Source organism: Theobroma cacao, chromosome 6 (assembly GCF_053813885.1).
Source record: "Theobroma cacao isolate CCN51 chromosome 6, ASM5381388v1, whole genome shotgun sequence".
Classification (NCBI taxonomy): domain Eukaryota; kingdom Viridiplantae; phylum Streptophyta; class Magnoliopsida; order Malvales; family Malvaceae; genus Theobroma; species Theobroma cacao.
Window position 1 is genome coordinate 8228118 of NC_142644.1, and position 22695 is coordinate 8250812.

Below are 22695 nucleotides of genomic sequence, written 5' to 3' on the forward strand. Positions count from 1 at the left end.
CCAACCGTTTTTGCTATCAACATCAATGTCTACTTTTCATACAAGTGTGCCTTTAGATTGAGGAACGAAATCCAAATTGGAACCGTTGCTGATTCCTTCTCTACTTCAAAATCTGAGGACCACTTAAACACTCGATTTTTTGGTTTGAAATAAACCATTGTTGCTTCACCCATATACGATTAGAATCTTGTTCATTGGATAAATGAATTAATACATGTTTGTAATCCAACCAGCGAATCTCGTAAGCACCTAACAACCCTATTCCTTTGAACTCCTGTCGTATTTCCTGTAGTTTAGGCATACGGTTAAACTTGCCAATGATGGAGTTAGAGAAGGGACGAGCCAAGATCTGGATCTCATCTTCGTAGAAAATCGCGGTTGGCCTATCCTTATAGGTGATCGAATCACGTGTAGGGGGAATCACAGAAAGTTTTTCTTCTGTCATTACTGACAGGAAAGACTTCTTGAGAGACCGAGGGGATGGCGGCTGCTGGTTTCCTTCAAGAATGGCTTGCGGGAAGCCATGTTTGATTGGAGGCTAGGGTATATGACTGTGGGTCGTCCCGATTTGCAATGGGGGGTGCGGCGACAGACGAAAAGGTGCTGGAGGGGTACGACAGCTTGTCGACAGCCATTCCATGAGGATGCAGAAATGGGGAGAGTTGAGAGTGTTTTTCATATTTTTTTATAAATATACAATTGAATAAGATTTTTTTATTTTCTTTAAATACTTTTTCTTATAATTGTTCTTCCAAATTATACTTCATAACCATAACTACAATTACCTACAGAGAAAATATTAAAGATTGAGCCAAGTAATATTAGAGACTGTGCCAAGTATTACCAAGAATTGAGTTGAACTGATTATATTATATTTACAAGAAATTTTCAAATTATGTCTTCTTTTTCTTTTAATAAGTTTTTATTTTCTTAATTTCCTAGTAACAAGCACTTAGCATTTTGGATATCTGTTTAAATTAATAGAATAACCACTTTAATTATTGTTACTAAAACAATAGATTGACTTGATGCACTTAGGTTACCATTTCCGACCTATGGCTCATCGGTTCATCTAACACACTCCTTGAGACAAGATTTCGAAAAGCCCATTTGCTAGAACCCCCATTCCTTAGGCCTTGCCTTCAAGTCAAGTCACCTCTCATTTAGATTTTCCAAAATCAAATTTTGTCTACTCAATCAAATCGATATAATTGAGAAATTGATCAACTTATTCCCAGATCCAACTTGTTCGATTTCAAAATTTCATAAAATTATAATAAAAAAATTTGAAGCACATCCAAGAAAAAAATAAAAAAAAAAAAGCACTAATATTAAACTTAACAAATGCCACTAAGCGGTTTTTATCAGTTGCTGTGGACTGGACTCCGAGTAGTGTTTCTGTCTCTCTGGTATCTTCGATGGAGAAACGGCCACCACCAGAAACCATCCAAATACGACTGCTCTGCCCTTCCGCAAAAACCGGCGCCCTCATTGGCAAAGGCGGCTCCGTAATTCGCCAACTCCAGTCTCTAACTTCCACCAAAATCCGCATCCTCGACGACCCTTTCGACGAACGCATCATCCAAATCGTCGCCGATAGCAGAACTTTGATTACCAGCAACGCTGATAACCCCAACGCCAATGCAGAGCCAAACCAGGATTCTAGCGACGATGGCTGCAATTCTTCTTCGGGTGGAGGAGGAGGTGCTGGGGAAGAGGAAACGACGTCGTCGTGGTCGCCCTTACAGAAGGCGGTGGTTAGGGTTTTCGAGAGAATAGTCAAAGGGGATGCGGCTGATGATAAAGATAAAGAAAAAGAAAAAGAAAGCGAAAACTTGGTGGTTTGTTGTAGAATGTTGCTGGGGTTTAATCAGGCTGGGTGTTTATTGGGGAGAGGGGGTAGGGTTTTGGAGAAGATTGGGCAAGAAAATGGGACTCAAATTAGGGTGTTGACTAGGGATCAGGTTCCACCATTTGCTGCTCCAGGGGATGAGTTGCTTCAGGTATAATCTTTTCTCTCTTCTTCTTGGCAAATACTATTTGTTAAGTTTCACTTTTTTTTTTATATATATTTTATCTAGTTATAATTATTTAGACCTATAATATAATGTAGTACTAGTTATTTATGTAATGATGCAGACAAAAAATGCATAAAAGGATTTTTACTTCAGTTATTAGCTTTTGGCATTGCAATTGCTGTGCAAAATAAGAATTTAGATTAATCTCACTCTAATTGCAAAAGCAAGTTCCTATTCTCATTTGCTATTGAGAGCAAACTCACTGGGATTTTTTTTTCTTGCAAATTTACCTTGTTTTGTGGCCTAATTCAATGACCGCAATCAAACAAAGCTCGAATCACGATGCCAACTGAGGCTATTGAACTTAAACTAAATATGATTATATTAAAAAAAGTTGGGCATTGGAGAGGATTTCTGTAGCATAAGTAGCTGCTCTTAGAGAATTATTAAAGAATAGATATGAAAGTGCTACAATCAATCCAATTTCTAGGCAGCTGCAAATTTATGATTTTAGAAGAATTTTACTGGTATAGAGGAGTTTATATAAAATTGAAACTTATAACTTAAGCTTCAAAAAGAAAGGAGAAAACACACCTGGTAGCTAATGTACCATTTTTTTCCCTTGCCTTTTTTTTTTTTTATAAAAATAGAAAAAACTTTTAAAGTGTTCTCTATTTTGTAATAGTACCTGGCAGTTGTCTAAGACGCCTACTGTCTTTATAACAACAAGTTGCATGCGTAAGTTATGACCGATGATAGTTGCCTTTGAGGTTTGGTTTGATAAAAGGGTTTTCCTGAGATTTTGTATTGACAATTAAGTTATTCAATGAAGAGCAAGATTGTTAGACCTCATGATTCCCAAAATTTGTAATCTGCATAAATCTCTTTTTGGGTCTAGCTGTAAGATTTTTGGAAAGGAAAAATAACCAGAAAACTAAGATGTTTTGCAAGCCCGAGTAAAGAATTTTTTACGTTTACTATATGCCAAGCATCATGTACTTTATGCATGGATGCGCCAGCTTGGTCTCTTTTTCAATACAATGTATGAAAGATTTCAATAATAGCATTGACAAACACATTGCATTTCCTGAAATTTAGATATATTGAGGTTGGCATAGGATAGTTAGAGGGGGTGGCTTCAAAGTTCAAACTGACAAAATTTAATACCAAGTGTGGAACAGCAGCCTAATTAGGTGGGTTAATTGATGTTAAAAGGATGGGAAACTTTGGGAGGAATCAGGGTTTCTTGTTGGATTAAGAGTGGAAGTAGAAATAAAGGTAGGTACTCATACAGGATTGAGAAAAATACCACTGAACCGTGAATAATGGTCAGGGTTAAAATTGGATGTTTACTCTGATGTGCGCTTGGTTGGGGTTGGATGAATGACAATTGTAGGGTATAAAAGGGAATGGCGCAGGATTGATTTTTAATTTGAAGTGATGCTGGATAAAAGAATAAGAAAGAGAGCAAGAGATATAGGTTTTCCTTAGGCATCACACTTAGAGCTAAAAGCTTCACACCTAAGGTTAGCGTTTCTTCATACAATATCAAAGAAAGCATAATAGCGGAATGTCATGTAAAGTTGCTCTCTCTCTCTTTCTGTCTGGGTGAATTACAAAACTTATTACAGAGGATTTTTTTCTGTGACTTACTAATTCACTTATTACAGAGTTCTAGCAATGTTACATTCGTATTCCTGCAAAGACTTGAGATGAAAACTAGGAAACTACCGAATATTGAGTTAAAGCAACTTCTATTTAATCGAAATCTCATTCATTAAGGATATGAAGATCTTTTGTATATGTAAATTTCATAGTTATTCATTAACCAACATTTTATAGTCTGTATAATGCTCAATCTTTTGTATTTTTTCTCTGTTTATATTCTTAATGAATTTGATATTGCGGTCCTTTCTGCAGATAACAGGAAACTTCTTAGCTGTAAAGAAAGCACTCTTTTCTATTTCGAGTTGTCTTCAAGAAATGCATTCCCAGGTGGACCCATATCCTCCATGGGGTTATACATCTGGACTTCATGCTGCGGATTATCATTCAAGGGGTTATCCTTCTAATCCAGGGCATGAGAATGCTGTAGTCCATAACAGAGTAGGATTAGAAGAGGAAGTTGCATTTAAGTTGTTATGCCAAGTTGACAAGGTTGGTAGTTTGATAGGGAAAGGTGGCTCTGTAATACGGGCACTGCAGTGTGAAACTGGTGCATCAATCAAGATTGCTGATACTTCTCATGATTCAGATGAGCGGATTGTGGTGATATCTGCAAGAGAGGCATGCAAACTTAACTGTCTTTGAATAATTCTTCTTTATTATTGTCTGGAGAGCTGCAATATTCTTGTATATTGGTAATTGGGAAACTTTTTGCATTTGGATGTTTGCACACAAAATCTGGAACATTTTGCTTGATTTGTAGATAGTATCACATATGTTGAAATCATAAATCTGATGAATGATGGCCTTTTCTTCAAGACAATAAGAAGTTCTACAAGGATCACTAACTTTATATGTGTGGTGTTCATCGAATTTTTAATTTGACCTATTCTCCTGCTGATATCTTCTCATCATAATGGGGTATTCTTATTACTTGCTTTGTTGGACCTCTAGTTGTCACCCATTTGTGTCGAACCTACTTTTCAGATAGTCCTTGATCTTGTGGCATATTGGTTGGTTCTGGATCATGCGTACTGGATATGGGACTAGGGTATGTGATTTCAATTGAATGACACTAACTTCTACTTTTATCAAGCCTTGAATGTGTTAAGTGGATTTATTCTTGGATCATGGCCTATCTTTATTGTTGGACTCTAGCACCTGAAGAAAAATACATTACGTGCTATTCCACTTTGTCAAAAGAGAAGTCTTTGTTGATGTGTGAATGGAGCAATAACCTATGCTTATCTTACATGGATTTATGGAAAGTATTCGTTTTCGGTTTTCTCAAAGTTCTCTATGTCTTTGTCTGTTGCAGCATGCAGAGCAAAGATATTCTCCGGCACAGGATGCTGTTATTCGAGTGCATTCTAGAATTGCCGAGATTGGATTTGAACCTGGTGCTGCAATTGTTGCTCGTCTTCTTGTACATTCCCAACAGATTGGTTGTTTGTTGGGTAAAGGAGGTCACATTGTGACTGAAATGAGAAGAGCTACTGGTGCTAGTATAAGGGTATTTCCAAAAGAACAACTCACGAAGTGTGTTGGATCTCAGAATGATGAAGTTGTGCAGGTAATTGACAATCATAGACATTAATTTTCTGTTCTGCTAGCTGTTATTTGATTAACATTAATGATGTTTACTTTTTCCTCAGACAGCTTGTTTACTCTACCGAAGCTTTTAACTTCACTGAGTTGCTGGTACTGTTGAGAAATTGAGACTGATCTTTACTAGTAGCTTTTTTAAATTTTCTTCATGTTTTGGCAAGAAAAAGACTCTTTCCATGTCACATACTCTTTATTTGAGACCAGGTGGCTTTTAACCTGGTCGACAGCGGCCTTGCAAGGATGTAAGCCAATGACAAATACATGAACATTGTGCTTCCATACTTATAAGGAGCTAGAGCTGCATAGGCTCTTTGTGGAAGATGTGTAACGTTTCAAGTGGATTAATTAACCTTCCTGCATGCATGTTGAACCTTGTTTTACCACGAACTGCAAAGACAACAAGAATCTAGTTTACTGAATATACTAGTATGCTGATGCTCTTGCTCAGGTTTCAATTTCTTTTCTTTGCAATATAACTTTTATCATGATGCAAATTCATTTGAAACTCGACTGACTTCATACTGACTGGTTTAAGAGTCTGTATGGATTAAGTGCAAGGTTCTTCTCTGGAATGGGACCACATGCGAACCGGGGGTCAGCTCCTAAGTGTGTTAATATATGCTTATGGTATGACTGTATGAGCTTGTGACCAAAGAATATAATTTGAGTGATTGTGGTGAAAGATACAACTCCATGGGGTGACTTTCGGGGAGTTAGGATATTATCATTCTTTGGCAGGAAAGGAACTAAGTTCTGAATTTGTGTTTAACCTTTTGGAAGCTTTCGGATGTATCTTGTCATAAATTTGTTAAATGATTTACAATTTTATTCTGCTGTTCCCTACTTAACCCATTTGTACAAAGAAGATGAATTTCATTATTGCTTTTACACTAAACTATTACACTTATCTTTCACACTGTACTTTCTTAAGTTTTATGTTCTCTGTTTGATGTTTTATATAAATCTCTAGTATCACATGGTTCTTGCAATGCTAGTTTACGAGTTTGCGTTGATTGTTCTTTTTCCTTTTTGGCAAATGCTTCCTTTTCCTTTTTTTAATATTTCTTCCTTTTGACTATTGTTGAGTCAACAATGTTGTGAGAGATATTTTCTTAGTAATTCTCAGCCATGCACTGGACCCTTTCTGTAACAGATACTATTATAAGTGAATTTCAGCTGTTTCATCATCTTTACTGTCAGCATTTCAAAAAGAAAATGGGTTGGAACTCAAAAGTTTGCAAGATATCCTGTTATTCGCTCCCCCCCCAATCCCCATGTCCCCTCCTCCCAAAAAATGGATACAAATAAAAACCTTCTTTTGTGGTTTTTTGTTGGATGCTACATACCATTTTGCTTTAAAAAAAATCGAATTGGGTCATGAAGTCTGTTTTGTGTCTAGTTCTAGAATCTAGATGTGTCAATTTTTATCAATGCATTCCTATTGTTGATTCGTCTTTACTAATTTTTGGAGAGCTGCCTTTCTTTTAGATATTTTAGGAGGCTCTCAATGAATGTTTAAAGTTTGGTGCTTTTTGGCAGGTTATCGGTAGTTTGCAATCAGTGCAGGATGCATTGTTTCATATAACGGGCAGGCTTCGGGAGTCTATGTTCCCAATGAAACCTCCCTTTCCAGGCATTAATCCTCCTCCCTACTTACCTCCTTTTCCAGAAATGCCACCTCCATCATTCAGGCCAAGACATAACCCTGCCTCTCCAGGTCCCTATCCTTCTCCAGGTGGATCTTTTCATGGCATTGACCGTTCTGTTGTTCCTTCCCAACCACTTGATCACCAACCATCATTTTCACATGGCATGGATCATGTGGGTCCATCTAACTTAGACAGAGTCCCATATCCCTATGGTGGTGAGAGACCTGGACATGGTCCCATGTTTGACAGGCCATCATCTCCAGGATCGTGGACTCCTCAGGTTGGTGGTGTGGCTTTTGAATGTATTATTCTGGTCAAAACTTTTATGAATTGGTTCTAGAGACTAAACCTACTTGATGATGTCACTTTCATAGCCATGACATATTTATTTTATCCTTTTTCCTTTAATATCTACATTACTATAATGTAATTGTCGTCATCATTTCTGTGTAACCTTGTTGGAGTTTTTTTCAGGCTGCTACCTCTGGGAACCCTAGGGGAATCTCTGATGTCGGTTCTGGCTTTGCTGCAAGAAATGGACCTCCTGGAAGGTGATACCTTTCTTCCATAGATTATTACTTTAATTTTTGCTCATATGATTCTGTCAACTTGATATTTTGGGGTTTATAGTCCTAAAAATGTGATTTAGAACAAAGGATGGAAAGAGAGGAGCAGCTGATATAAAGAAAATCAAGGAGAAGCAGGGAAGCAACAGAGGAACCTAGGGGAGAAATAGAAGAAATAGGGAGAGAAAATCATAAAGAAACAAGGGGAAAGGAAGTAGGGATAATACATATACATCCAATACTCAACGTCTCAATATCTCCATCATCAAAAGATACAAACCAGAGATAGTATAGCTACTTAGGCTACTTCCTAAACTCCCACACTAATATGGAATATCTAATATAACATTAAATGCCCTATTACCTAAACACTAAAAGTACAATTAAAACCATAGACGTAAAAACTAAGAAAATAAATATCTATATAGTTTAGTCTTTCTATGATATGTTCTTCTCCTGTATCATGTTGTCCATATTGGAGAAAAGTCAACTTCGAATTATAAGTGTTGAAGCAGCAAAAACTTCTAGTGAAGTTTTCGAACAACTCTTTCAGCAACACTTTTCCTTTGTAGCAGCAACATTGTCAGCTCTTCTTTCTATTTTTTTTATTTTTTTATTTTTATCATATCATCCATAAAAACATTAGTAATTAAGTCAATGGAAAGTTATGTAGCACATCGTCGAACTCCTCATTTACTGGGATGTCCATGAATTGAGCTTTGTATCTTCAGACCCAACTTACACAACCTCAACATTCTTACTTAACAGAAGTTGGTTGCTGTAGTTTGTGTTCTACAAGTGACTAATTATGTGTAACTGATTCATCAGCTGATATCTCCTACTTCTCAATTTCTAATTCTTCAATGTCATATTTCTCGACTTGTCATAAACAACTATAGTTTCACCTTGACCCTATTATAAGATTTGATTGGAAGAACAACATTGAGACAAGATTGAAGAAGTGCCATTTTCCTTCATTTGCATAGTTGTTCTTGTACATAGTGCATTATGCATCAAATAATTTTTCAAATTCACATAATACTATTCTGGGATCATGGTATTTAAAAAATGCAAAGAGTTCTTTGGTCTTGGATTTTTGGGAGAAAACCTTAACTAGATTTAGAAGATGGATGGTTAAAAAATGTCAACTCTTGAAGTTTATTTTGTCCATTTCTTGGGCATGTAACTTATGGGCTTATCACTTACGCAATTGTGTTTTGGGCAGTGGAAATCAAGCACCCGTTTTGACTAGCACAAAGGTTGAGATCGTGATTCCTCAAATATACTTGTGCCATGTTTATGGGGAGAGTAATGGTAACCTGGGCCACATCAGGCAGGTGAGTGATAATTATGTAGATTGCAATAGTCTAATTCTCATGTAATGCTTCGTTTCACCTTGGTTTACCTTGTCTTAGATCTCTGGAGCAAATTTGGTTATTCATGACCCAAAGCCTGGGGCTGCCGAGGGTGTAGTCGTAGTGTCTGGAACATCAGATCAATTGCGCACTGCACAGAGCCTTATTCAAGCCTTTATCCTCTGTGGACAAACAGCAGCTTGACTATCTATGCTTGTATGTTGTAAATTTCTCTTCAAGAGTATGTGGTTTTTTGTTTCCTTTTTGGGATAGGTTTCTTTGCTAGAGGTTGCTTGTCCATTCATAAATGAAATGGGAGAAGCATTTTTTTGCATTGAGGGTTAAAATTAGGTTTCTCGAAATGTAAGTTTCAGTGTATAAAGATCAATTATTGACTGAGTTGAAAATTCAAAATTTTGGTTTAGAGCAGGCCCCTAGCAGGACCTGCTTGGAGGTTGGAACTTTGCTTATCCCCAAACCTTGCTTATATAATGATTATGTACATTTCCGAACTGGTATTGACTAATTCTGGCCATATGCTCCTTCCAATCTTCAATCGCAGTTTCAATGGCTTTAATCCTTCACACCTCTCACTCTATGGCTCTGCAACCTTGGAAGCAGATGTTATTTTTCTCCATAGGAAGAGCAGTCTACCCTGCCAAGATACCCACAAGGTCTTTCAACGCCCCGGATCTTCCACCTTTTACAGCCCCTTTTACTTTCACCATCTCTCCGAACAAAAACAATCTGACTGGGCATGGCCTAGTCTTCATCTTTGTACGTTGTACAGGCATTCAATATCTTGGCTTCTTGAATCGAAGCGATGATGGAAATCTCAACAACCATGCTTTTGCTATTGAATTTGATGTTTTCAAGGATCAAGAATTCAATGATATCAACAACGACAATGATGTAGCCGTCGGCGTGAATTCTGTCACTTCTCTGGAATCTGAGAAAGCTTGACATTGGACTGATAGAAGTAGGGAGACAAAGCTCAACAAGACTAATATACAAGTGGTGTTTCCAGGGGTTGAGAATGAATAATGGAGCAAAGTAGAGTATGGATTGATTATATCAAGTCTCGGCTTAGCGCGACAATGGCTCCCGCAAGCAAGGACAAGCCCAGAAAACCACTGATCAATGTTGCTCTTTCATCTCTCTCATGTTCTGCTTCAAGAAATGTACGTTGGCTTCTGCACAGCCACCGGGCGCCGCATTCAAAACCACATAATTTTGTTCTGGATCTTTCAAAACTCTAAGGTAACATTTGGTACGAGGAAAGTAAGATCACATTGTTCAATTAAATTACATTATAGTGTTTATTTTACAACAGATCACTTCAATATAAGATTCACAAGAGGTGTAATGTGATTACAATTCAAAACCAATACAATTATGTTACATTACACTTTACAATATTATTAAAGACATTTTTACCTTTCAACTTTATTACTTCGTTAAAAAAATTTTATAATGTTATAATTAAAATTAAAATATTAAAATAAAATATATAATATAAAATTTTAAAATTAAAATAAAATAAAATATAAAAAATTAAATTTATATAATATAGATAAAAAATTAAAATAAAATATATAATATAAAGAATTATATTAAAGAAATAAAAATAAAATATATAAAATTATAATAAAAAATAAAAATAAAATATATAAAATTGAAAATATATTTAAGAGATGATATTATAAAAAAATTAACAATAAAGAATACAAGTATATTAAACTTACATTTTAATAAATAAAAATAATTTTACAAATTAATATTACATTTTCAAAAAAATATTTATAAATCAAACGCTATAATATTTCTTTTTTATATTTTAATTATTATTTTACTTGCATACAAAACACTTTAATGTTATTTTCCTTACAATTACATTACATTATAATACCAAATGCCACCTTGCCACCTAAGTGTTTTAACAGATTGTATAATGCCCCTCCTGCGTGGACTATCTAAAATCCTTGTGATCATTTCTGCTTTATGAATAAACTCCTCATGTGATATTATTTTCGTCTTTCATATGTAGATGATTGAAATTTTAGATTCGCCTGTCATTATGCCAGTGTAACGCTTTGAGTGGGGTTTTTTTTTTAGAACAAAACGGGAAAAAACATTAGCCTGCAAAATGTGGCAAGCTACCATGAAAGATTACAAGAAATGAGATCAACTTGAGTTGGTTTAAGACTTTCAAAGCACAGAGAAAGTTGCCTGCAAATCTTCTGATAAATAATCCTTTTAATTTCAACCTATATGCTAACCAATCCAAGTGCTAATACTAAAGTTGTTACATCCAAAGGTTCATACTGAAAGGATGGAGTCAACAGTCAAAATACTACTCTTAGACTCCCCGAGCCTGGTAAATGGCCAAAGCTATCGTGAATATCAAAAAAGAAATGTGGCCAAAATACGTTTGCTCGAATCTTTCAAAAATTTAAAAGCTCAGAACAGGTTGCATGCATGCAAAGCTTCAGATGATTAGAGAGGACTTAATCAAACCGACGGAGCATCAAGCCGCTTGAAAGCAGATATCCAAAGGACAAGAATATAACTAGGCAAAATCATATGGTTTCAACTAGAGACAGCAGCTCTTTTGTTTCAATGCTATCGAGGCAACACTTACAAGTTTCAAAATGTTCAGAGCTCCCACCTACTTCAACAAGTCTTGAAGATGGCTAGATGGCTGCAACCAATTTGACTCACCTTGAATGGCCCTAGTCCTCAGTTATCTTTTTTGTTTTTCATTTCATTTCTAGACATTTTGATGTGTGTGAAATGAAAAAAAGAATTCAATATTTATTCTCTCCACCTCTGCAACCACAATGAAACATGACAGCAAAAGCATGTTGCCCACACTAAAACATGAAACAAAAAGCATGTTGCCCGCAATAAAACATGAATCCAAAAGCATGTTACCCCCCAGTGTAGTACAAAACTTCTCACTCCAGAAAGCAAATTATCACTGGACTCATAAGAAGTCAATTACACAAAATACTTATTATATTCAAACCAATTACATAAGTAGGAGGGACAGATGGCATTGACTGTCTAGCCCTAATTACCGAGGTCTTGAAAAGACCTGAGGTTTGTTCAAGGGTGACAACAGAGACCCTATGCAGAATGTCAATTTAAATTCAATTGCATGAATTTCACATCAAAATACAATTCCTTATGAACTCATCTAAATGAGATCAGATGGGCACTCTCCTCTTACTTTGATCCTATTAAATTTCTCCACATTTCAACCCAAGCCAAAATGGCCATCATGATGAGCCACTAACATTTTCTGTTATCCTAACCACCTGGTCAGCCTCAAAATTTACATTCTGCAGATGACAGATATAAAAAGTGAAAAAGCTTAAGAAATCTATTACCGAAAATCATAGAATGCTCAAGGAAAAAGAATATTTCTAGTAAGGAAAACAATCACTAGGTTCACTCACCTCCCCATTCTTGCTTAAGGAAGAACTGTTACCAGTCTGAGGTGCTGCCTTAGAGAGGTCCCTTAGAGTTCCCTAAGGTTCATAGGTTTACAGAACCACAAAAGTTTTAAAGGGGGAAAAACAAAGGAAAAGAAATGAACAAACATTTACAATAAGCCCATAAAAGAGTTTGAAACAGAGCTGTAATAGTGCAATATACGAATCTAATTGACACAAATGAAATCCATATGAAATCTGTGAAAACAGAGATTTTGACATAAGGCTGAGAAAATTCCCCTTATTTCTATTCACATGCACAAAGCGAGTCAAGGTGAATAGTTATGCATTTGCTCTGAAGGGCATGAAAATATCAAATTGTTTCAAGATCACACAACATAGAGACAGCATCACGCTTTTCAAAAAGAAAGAGAGTATCACAAGCACTATCAGACATAAGATTCACAAAGGAATAAGAACCCAGTAATAAATCTTTCTTGACAATTCGAATAATTTATCTTCACTTCACAAACAATAATTTTACCAGCTAAGCCTACCCCCACCACGATATCATGCACAACCAATGACTTCAGCAAGTAAAACTGTAAGAGATATGGCTCCAGGAATTGTTCCTAGACATAATGAAAAAGCATCCTACTTTCTTTATGGATAACCACAGGAGTGCTGCCAAATATATATGGCATTGGTTCCTGCCTTAATCATGATCTATAAACCTGAAATCCTCATAGCTCAAGGGTTTTATGCTCTACTTTCAAAAACGTAAGATATTCATTTCGGCATTTAATTTACTGGAACTTTCCAAAGCCACTTTTAGATGAGTCCTTGCCTCTAGCTATCTCATTGAAGCAAAAGAAAATAGCAGGTCTAGGTACAACACAAACAAATTGGAGGTATCTGGTACACTATGATTTCTGGCTAACAAAAAATCCTTATATGCATTGCAACAATGATCACCATCATATTACTAAACATGCAAAATTTCCCATCCAGCTGTAACAATCTAAAGGTGTCAAATCATTTCATTTATATACCTTTCTAGTAGACTCTTTATATGGAACTATACTTAAGACAACAAATTCTACACAATGGGTAAAACCACAATATAAATACAACCAAGCATTCACCTTATTTGCCCACATAAGTCCACAAGCATTGCAAAGGGTCCTTGGCCCTTCAGGTCCACGTCGCATCATTGGTGTAGATTTCTCACTGATGCCACAATGTCGACAACTATCAAATGCACAAGGGCATTATAAACAGAAATTTCATAGTTGAGCAGAGTAAGGAAATGTACAAAACAAAGAAATTATAATACTACAACATGGATTGCATTGCAGCACATACATATATAGATGTAGAACACCATGCAGAAGCTAATTTGGAAGCTTATCCCATTCCATTAACACTTTTGAAGCTTATTTAAAAGAAAATAGAAAAAGGCAGTGAAGGGATTTTGGCCATAATTGAATGGTGATTACCAATCACTTGGAACCAATTCTTTGCTGAGAGGATATTGGTCAAATTTCAGATCACCGTGTGGAGCTAACATTTGAGTATAGTTCTCAACTGAACCATTACAAGTTTAAGGCTTTCTCCTTCTCCCTTTCCGTCATTCCCATATATTCTCAATTCTCTTTTCCATGATTAGTTTTTCTGTGTATCAGAATATGATCTGCTTGTTCATTAATTTTACCATTAAAAGTATCCATTGTTTGGTAAAATTAATTATGTTGACTTACACAATCTCTTGGTTTTGTGATCCATTACCATCTGCACCCCAGCTCTGGTTTGAGCCCAAGCTTGAGGCAGCTGATACAGAATCATCAGTATTAGGCTTCGAAGATGTAAACTGACCTTTATTTCTTTGCATCCTGCAAAAGCAAAAACAAACATAATCAATAGCAAAGCCAGGAACATGCCAATAGGATAAAAGAATTCCATTAATCAGACTGGCCCCATACCACAAAGAAACAAAACAAACATAAGTCAAATGAAGATGACAAACTGATCGATTATACAAAGTGTAACTTCAAGACAATTGAGACCTTTTAACACGTGCACAAGCTTCAGTTAAGCATACATATTTAACATGAAATTGACCACTATTATACAATGCCTTCCACATTCTGCAGAATACACCATTTGACTTAAAAATTGAAGTTCTAATTTGCTGATTAAATTTGTTAGTTTGACCCATTTCATGACCAAAAATGGCTTCAGTAGTCACAAGAACAGTTGTTGATGTTGTAATAAAGAAAAAGTGCAACACCCTGGCTCACCATCAACAGGATGTCATGAATTTCACCATGGAAGTCTATAGATAAATCCTTCAACCGTATAGATGCCTTATGTGCATCTGAAGTTGGTTGTATATATATATATATATATATTCGTTGGGGGGATGTCTCTCAAGCTCATTCATGAGGAGGGCACTTTGCTGCACCCAGAATCAATTAAGATATCTAAGCAAAAGGTTCATAATGTTCATAATTCAGCAACAAATAACTTTCCAATTCTTTAGTGAGCCCCTAACAAGGCTTTATCATTAGATTTCCTAAATTGCTCAAGATTATCTTCCCAAACTCTCAAAAGTTGTGCAAACTTTGCAATAGTATATAGAGGCTTCACTTTGCTAGAGAATCCTTTTTCAACCAACTAGATTATTTTTCCAGGTTTCATCAACTGTGTCCATATTGCCTGACAATATTCCATTTTTATATAAAAAAAAAAATTTAAGTTAAAGCATAAACTTAATATTTTAAGATCATAACTCTTATCAAAAGGTAATGTCAAATAGTGCAACATGCTACCAAACAATATACTATGGCCAAGCCATCAACATTGGCATCTCTTCAATCAACAAACTGACACTAAGAGCTCTTTTTGATGATCTAAACCATAGTTACCAGTACCACTCCCCGCTGTAACTGCATCCGTATCCCTAATCTGGATCCTTAAAATTGGGGATCCGGATTTTCAAAACAAAAAGAAACTCAACATCAAAACAAAAAGGGAAGAAAAGGCGAGATGGTTAAAGAGATAACAAGAGGAAGCACAAATTCCAGAATTTCAAAAAGAAAGAGAAGACAAGAGGAAGAGAGAGGCAGAAAGACGGAGGAGCACAAAGAGCGGGCAGTAAAAAAATTTAAAATTAGAGATGAGAAAAAAAAAAGAAAAGAAAGATAGAGAGATGGGGATTTTTCAAGGCTATTGGGCCACCTAAGGCTAATTAGATATTTAATGTTATCCATGCTTTTAAACCTAATACCCATTTTTAAAACATAAAAAGCCCATTTATGTTTTATGAATTAATATTTAAAAAGCCTATTTACTAATTTAGAGAAAAAAAAAGCCCATTACATTTTCTTTAGAAATAATCACTTATATACTTCAACATCTTTGTTAAAAAAAATCAATAGTTATCATCAACCAAATCAAACTATAAGTGACTCACTTGAGAACATTTTTACAATGCACCACAACCCGAAATAATTTACCAACTAAACCTACCCTTCTCATACCACAAATTAGATAAATGTACATTCTGTTTCCGTTCACATACCAAGAACCAAGACATATCATGTTCCTAGTAATTATGGACTCTAAAATCCATAACTCTTTCTGATAGTCAAAGTAAATTTCTTGCTATCAGGAATAATTCAGATTAACTATAATAAGCAAATTAAATGGCAAATGAGTGCCACGTGCTAACCAATAGTATAGATACTTTGACACCAAGACCAATGTCAAGTAGTAAGAATCCACCAATTGAAACCTTGCAGCATAAGTGCCAAGTAGCTAAATATTATTCTCTTGGTAAGCTGATTTCTATAGGTTATAAATAACCTTAATTAGTTTGGCTCAGAGTTACCAAGAATGTGGTACAGCTTAGTTTGGGATTCGAGAACAGCAACAGAGTATACCATTTAGCAAATATGTAGTACGAGGGAGGTAAGTTTAGTTGGTATGCCATTTCAAGTCGTCTTTCACTATAAAATAGTTCTCAGGTTGCCTAGAGTTAGATTTGGTTGATAAAAGTGATTATAAATAGTAATTTTAATATAACAAAGATGTTGATCTACATAAGTGACTTTTCCTTTAATTTCTTTTTCTCCAATATGGTAAGTGAGCATTTATAATAAATTTATACAGGTGGAACCAAAGAAGAAAGACGTAGTGGAGATGTGGCCGAGGTCGACTTCAGTGACAGAAATAAATAGTTTCTTGCTTTAATGAAAACTCTCATGCTAATCTACACAAGTGCCCAATTATTAACCTTTCTTTATTTTTCCCGAGCCTTCTTTTCTTTTCTTCATTCTTCCAGATACTTCTATTCCTCTTCTTCATTCTTCCCAACCCCTATTTCTTCTCCTTCGTTCAGCTACTGTTTTAACTAAATTTCTTCATCTCCAAAAACTCAATCAAGGTAAAAAAAAAACATTAATTTTACAATGTTGAGTTCATGGGTTGTAATTTTACAACTAATTTTCATTCCAACCCTTCTTTCTTCTCCTTCATTCAGCTAGGGTTTTCGCTCAATTTCTTTATCTCCGAAGCTCACCAAGGTAAAAAACATTAGTTTTAGGATATTGAGTTCATGGGTTGTCATCCTAGCGCTGATTTTTATGTTGTTTTAGTGTTAGTATGAAATTTTAGTAAAGCTTTGCCTTATATTTTCAATAAATGCGAACATTCTCTTTTGAATGTACTTTACTTCCTCTTGTTCTCTCTTTAATCTTCTCCCCTTTTCTTCCCTTTTGTTTTGAAGTTTGATGTTAGTTGGATCAAATCACATACCAAGGAATCTCGGACTGCAAAAGTACCGCTATTTGGACTGCATGATCCAATCCATGATTCCAAGAGCAGTGGTCTTGGTAACTATTGATCGATTAATAGTATACTTAGACAAACTTAGTCCATTTCCAACACACTAGTTTTAGCTACCCACTTGTCTAGCCACTCAAAAAATTCCCTTCCATTAATCGTTGCCTCTATCATTCTCATATTTTAGACTACAAAAAAAAAAAAGTTTAAGCAAATATTAAGCTAGTCAGATTTTGGACAGTGCACTTGATCTCTTTACCTCATGAGCAAAGTTACAAAGGTCACTGTTGAGTCCTGAGAAAAGATCTAAGTAGCCTTGCATGCACTTGAGATATTATCTAAAGGAACAAAATTGGTTTTAGAGATAGTGGACATATCATGCCTCAACTTTAAAGATAAGTCTTCTACTAAATATTATAATTATTCTTCTTAGCTTAATTATATAATTAGTACTACATGATTGATGGAGTGTATGTGCTATTGAAGACTTATCTTTCAGGTTGAGCCATGGTGGAAAAACTATCCTTAAAATTGATATCCACCCCCTCTAGGTAATATCTCAAGTATAAGCAAGGCTCAATGGCATCCTCAATTCAACAACTAATTGTTGCCATAATCTTGCACATGAACTTTAGGGACTGAGCTAATGGTCCAAGATCTCACTAACTAAGAGTTATAATTATAGTACAGCATATGATAAGATTTTATGCCTAATTTGAATAAAAGGGGCAAAGTTAAGTGATGCTCTCATTTTTTAACTGAACCATTCTAAGGCTATTATAGCCCAATAAACATGAGAAAAGTTGTCACTTAGTTGCCAGTTTAGTTGATAATTGTTTGCCAAGGGTCATTTGGTGGCTACATAAGTTGCTAGTTGCTACTAATGCATGGTTTGGGTGGCAAAGTATGCAAGCCACCCATTAACAGGCTGTACTCTATCTTTCCATATTATATACATTTAGTTATTAATTTATTAAACAATTTGAATTATCACTCACAATCCCCATATAATTCAAATTAATGAGCTGGTGAACAAAAATGAAAAGCATAAGGATCAGTGTTTTGTGGACTTGAACTGCCACTTAATTACATAAGATAGAATTCACAAGAGCCTAGTGATATAAATTTCTTAACCACTCTCCCTATGTTGTAAATATTACAGTGAAAACACAGCACACTAAAATAACATGAGTTTGAGATTTATACTTTAGATGAGCTTCAAAGCCAAAATCTATTGGCAGCTAAGTTGTAGACAAACTTGATGAAACTCATCTATACAAGTGTAAAGGTGGGGCAGACCTTATTAAAAACTTGGGAAAAATTTCCTTAGAGAACTCATGAAATCTCAAAGCAATGCAAGGCCTTATTACATATACAGATGCTCTTTGAGTGAGGAGCAGATAATTATACTCATAAAACAAATAGTAAGAAATGAAACTAAAAGAGGTAATTAAAAAATTGGAATGCCTAAAACATTTTATCCTAGTCTTTCAAGTCTACAGTAACTCCTATAGTTACAAGCTAAACGACCCTATGCTCTCAAATGGAAACCTAATGTATGCAGAATAACTATTGAAAAAAGAAAAAATGGAAAAAGCAGATGTCTATCTAAGGAAAACGCAATCTGATTATTCATGTCAAATTACTTGAAAAAGAATAGAAATTATTGGTTTTATAAATGTCAAAGTCCAACACGCAATACGTTCAATTTCCACTGAATTAATGCCTACAATTGCTACTCCCCATTTCCACCCTTTAGGTAAGGCAAGATATATATAAATATATATATATATATATATATAACCATAAATAGTTTACATCAAAGAAAATGTCAAATAAGTTCAAGGTAGATCATACCTTAGTGCTACCTCTTTACGGACAGTATAGCGAATTTTCTTGTCAAAATTCCGCTCTTTTCGCTTTTCACGAAATCTAAGCAGTGAGGCCAATCTCTGTGGGACACTAAACCGTTGTGGAGTACCAGGTAATCCCTGGTTTAATGATTACTTAGTAAAATATAGAAAAAGACCAAGAAACGTTGTTAATCAAGAATCAATTTGATCAACCATCCATACCCTATTATTCTGCGTAGTTATAGGGATAGCAGGCATGGTTGGTGGTACTTCGCGCCCCCCCAATAATAAAAGCACGGCTTGAACCTGTGGAAGATAGCCATGAAGGATCATAACTGTTCTCTATCATGAAAGCCATTAAGAAAAATGACACCTTGAAAGCCATTATGAAAAAGACATCTTGAGTTGATTTGTTAAAGAGAATAAAAAAAAATATAAGCATCTTTTGCATGTCCATGAAGTTGATATACAGCTTTCAAACAAGAAACAATTTCAGGAGAAATCACATATACCAACTGTAACTAAGTAATGAATCTACATTGAACAAACATGTTCCATATAGCATAATTACTAATGGAACTACTACAAGCAAGAACCCACTTATAGACAACTATTTTGGTCACATTCTAATTAGAATTAAGGTTGGGATAGTACAGTACATATCAATATAGAATATTGACAGCTGTTAATGTCTAAAAAGGGGGAAAATCCTTCCTAATAGATGCTTTTTTGGTAAACCAGAAACTGAGTCAGTTCATCATCTTTTGGTGAGACTCTCTTGGGCAACATAGTTATGATCCTTAGCTTATGCAATGTTGGGTGTCTCCTGGCTTGTTGTAAGATCAGTTGATTAGCAGCTATGAACTTGGAAGGGTGCATAAGCTGGTACAATTATGATAAAAGGAATAAAATTGTTCCTTTTTGGGGTGGGTGGGGGCTCTTCTGGAGGGAGAAAAGTAAGAAATTTAAGGGGTAAGAATTACCCTTGACAAAGCCTTGGTTGCATAGTTTCAAATCCTTCTTTAATTTAGCAACTCTTGATTCCTTTTATTGGTATTGATTCTTCACCATCAAAATTTTTGGAAAAAATATAACCAAGCCTTATTGTGGTTCCCCACAAAAAGAAGCATAGAAACTAGTCTTAATAGACATATTCAAGAAGTTCAAAGGAATCTTCAACGACAAATAGCTATGGTTTGGTAAAAATAATCTAAGATCTTATGGTTTTCTAAGTAGCTAAACAGTTAACTGATTGATCATAATTGTGATCCTAGTTGGAAAGACCTATTTGAATCCACAACAGCAAAGACAAATGAAACAGATTCTTTTAATCATTAAAGTTAGTTAAACTGTTAGTGCACTATCTCACTATTGACATCTAGTTGAAAAGATTCTACCTTGGATTGATAGCAATCTAGTATTGCAGAATGAAATGGAAAGATTCCACTAAGTAAAATTAACAACTATAGGCAGGTATTAAGTTATCAAGACTAAGTTTTTGGCATATGGACTTCTGTGTAATTACTTTAAGAATGTACCTAGAATAACATCTCTCACTTATAAAAAAAACAACTTGCAATGGATGCAAATTACCGCATCTAGGCCTCCATTTCACATACCTTGGGTTTTGGATGTGCTACCAATTTCTTACACCTTTTAGCTTTGATAATTTTTCATTAATTTCTCTTCTACAAGGCTTCGTAAATTTACCAACAGCTGAAATTTTTTTCTATGACAGTCATGTGCTTGTGAAGTAGCTATATGTAGCCACTTATCACATTTCAAGGTTGCCCTAACCATCTCTTGTCTTCCCCTTCCATTTCTTCTTCCTCCCCTCATTTTTCCTCCATTTTCTTGAATTTACGTGGCCTTACTTAATATCTACCTTTCTAAATCGAACAGATCAAATATGAGTCAGTAATATCTCATCACCTCACATCTTATTTTGTCCTGTCTGCTCATCCCATTTCACCTAGTATACCAAATGAAATCATAAGGCAATGCACATCCTCAGTTAAATTTGGGAAACCCATTCCTTTAACATGGATTGTCATACCATCAAACCATCTTGATTGCTTGCATATTTGAGGCCAATTGATCACATGACCCTAAATCCATCCTAGTCAGTAAACAAAACCCTCATTTGATGCATATTTGGGAATCTAAGATAGTTCCATGTCACCATTCTTCTTACGGTGAATAAAGAAAAAAGAAAAATGAAAGGGAAGGAAGGAAAAGACATGGAAGAAATGGAAACTCTCTTCCCATCTACCCTTTTGATTATATTTATATGAAAAAAAGGGGAAACTAAAATTAGACGCTAACACTTAATACCATTTTCATATTCCATAGCTGCAAACTAAGCTTAAAAAAAATATACACCTTCTTCCTTAGTCTTCGTAACAGATTATCTTAAAAACAAACAAGCAAAGAACAGCCTCCACCATTCCTTCTACTCCCCTCCAGCCAATTGGAATGGTAAGGTTTAACACTTATATGTTCATAATAACATTGAAGTAATTTAAACATCAAATACATATAGCAAGATTAATATCACTATGTTCAAATCACACCTAACAGATACACATAGACAACTATATTTGAATTTGCCCAGAAAACCATACCACACAAGCAGGGGCAACAATAACAATAAGAACACCACGAACTAGTAATGAAAAAGAAGTGAGACACGGACCTTTTCGGGTGGAACGGAGTCGTATACATAAACTTGACCCTGGAAAGACAGAGTAAGCTGGTCACCATTATCGGGGCCCTGGTTATCGGAAAGAACCCCGGGGTGATCAGAGGGCAAATCCCCTGCTTCTACTCCCTCAGCTTCTCCACAACCAACATTATCATCAACATCATGATGATGATGATGATGATGAGCGTGATGAACATCATCATCGTCAACCATCCCATTCCCATTCATGATATGATGATGATGTTCATAATGTACATGATGATGCATTGGCTGTTGCACATCATTACCCATATGCATCCTGCCATTCTTCCCATGTATCCCATCCATCTGTACCTATTTCTATACAGTAGCCATAAAGAAATTTCAAATTCACAACTTTTCACTGCCAATCAATTCTTCAAATTTCCCAATTGCATTAAACCCAATTTCTGCTGTAAAGGAAAAATAACGTTTAACCCTAACCCTAAATTCTGGCCGTTGTGTTGAAATCTGGGTTTTGAAAGAATCTAAAGGCTGGGGGAAATGGAGAAGGAAATGAAGGCGCTTTTTTTCTAACTAGTAGTACTTTTGTTTTGGCGTTTGTTCAGTCCATGTTTGGTCGGAAAGAGAGGAGGAATCTGTGATTGGATGGCTTAGCTCGTTTTGTTTGGGTCAAAAATTGTTTGCGGACGCACCTAACAAAGCAGGTACTTGTGCAAAACTATTCAAGGTAGCAATTGGACGGGCATTATTTCGGATTAAAGGATTAAAAGTTCGAATTATTTGTATGTTCAAACTAGAATAATCTCCACGCTCTCCATCTAATTTTGTGAACAATTAGTGTAAAAAATTATGCACAAAAGAATAGCACAAGATAAATCGGTCGAATTTGTTAAGTATATGCCCTTGAATCAATTGAATTGGTCAAAGAATACATATTGTCATTTAATGCACTCTTAACCACATAATTATTTGTGATAGAGGTCTTACAACTAGTTATTAAGTACTAGTTGGAT

The 22695-nt window shown here is 35.4% G+C and overlaps 3 protein-coding genes across 4 annotated transcripts; 2 read left to right on the forward strand and 1 right to left on the reverse strand.

The window, feature by feature from the left end:
* Positions 1–1102: 1102 nt before the first annotated feature.
* Positions 1103–9387, forward strand: LOC18595626 (RNA-binding KH domain-containing protein). The gene is made up of 7 exons (XM_007023669.3): positions 1103–2003; positions 3939–4304; positions 5002–5256; positions 6831–7220; positions 7415–7491; positions 8732–8843; positions 8922–9387. The coding sequence occupies exons 1-7, from the start codon at positions 1419–1421 to the stop codon at positions 9063–9065; spliced, it is 1929 nt and encodes a 642-aa protein (XP_007023731.3). The 5' UTR covers positions 1103–1418; the 3' UTR covers positions 9066–9387.
* Positions 9388–9428: 41 nt separating this feature from the next.
* On the forward strand, positions 9429–9824 carry LOC108662427 (lectin-like protein At1g53070). Its single transcript, XM_018122785.2, has one exon. It carries the CDS (start codon positions 9429–9431, stop codon positions 9822–9824), a length of 396 nt encoding a protein of 131 aa, XP_017978274.2.
* On the reverse strand, positions 9514–22478 carry ZML2 (ZIM-LIKE 2). 2 transcript variants are annotated; one of them, XM_007023671.3, is made up of 7 exons: positions 21692–22464; positions 19219–19302; positions 19001–19134; positions 14059–14190; positions 13444–13549; positions 12323–12394; positions 11816–12205 (listed from the first exon to the last, which is right to left on the reverse strand). In XM_007023671.3, the coding sequence occupies exons 1-7, from the start codon at positions 22025–22027 to the stop codon at positions 12143–12145; spliced, it is 927 nt and encodes a 308-aa protein (XP_007023733.3). In that variant the 5' UTR covers positions 22028–22464; the 3' UTR covers positions 11816–12142. The 2 variants fall into 2 exon arrangements, with proteins under 2 accessions (XP_088663181.1, XP_007023733.3); XM_088807055.1 differs by lacking the exons at positions 11816–12205; positions 12323–12394 and adding an exon at positions 9514–10116 and having other exon boundaries at positions 21692–22478.
* Between the last annotated feature and the right edge of the window lie 217 nt (positions 22479–22695).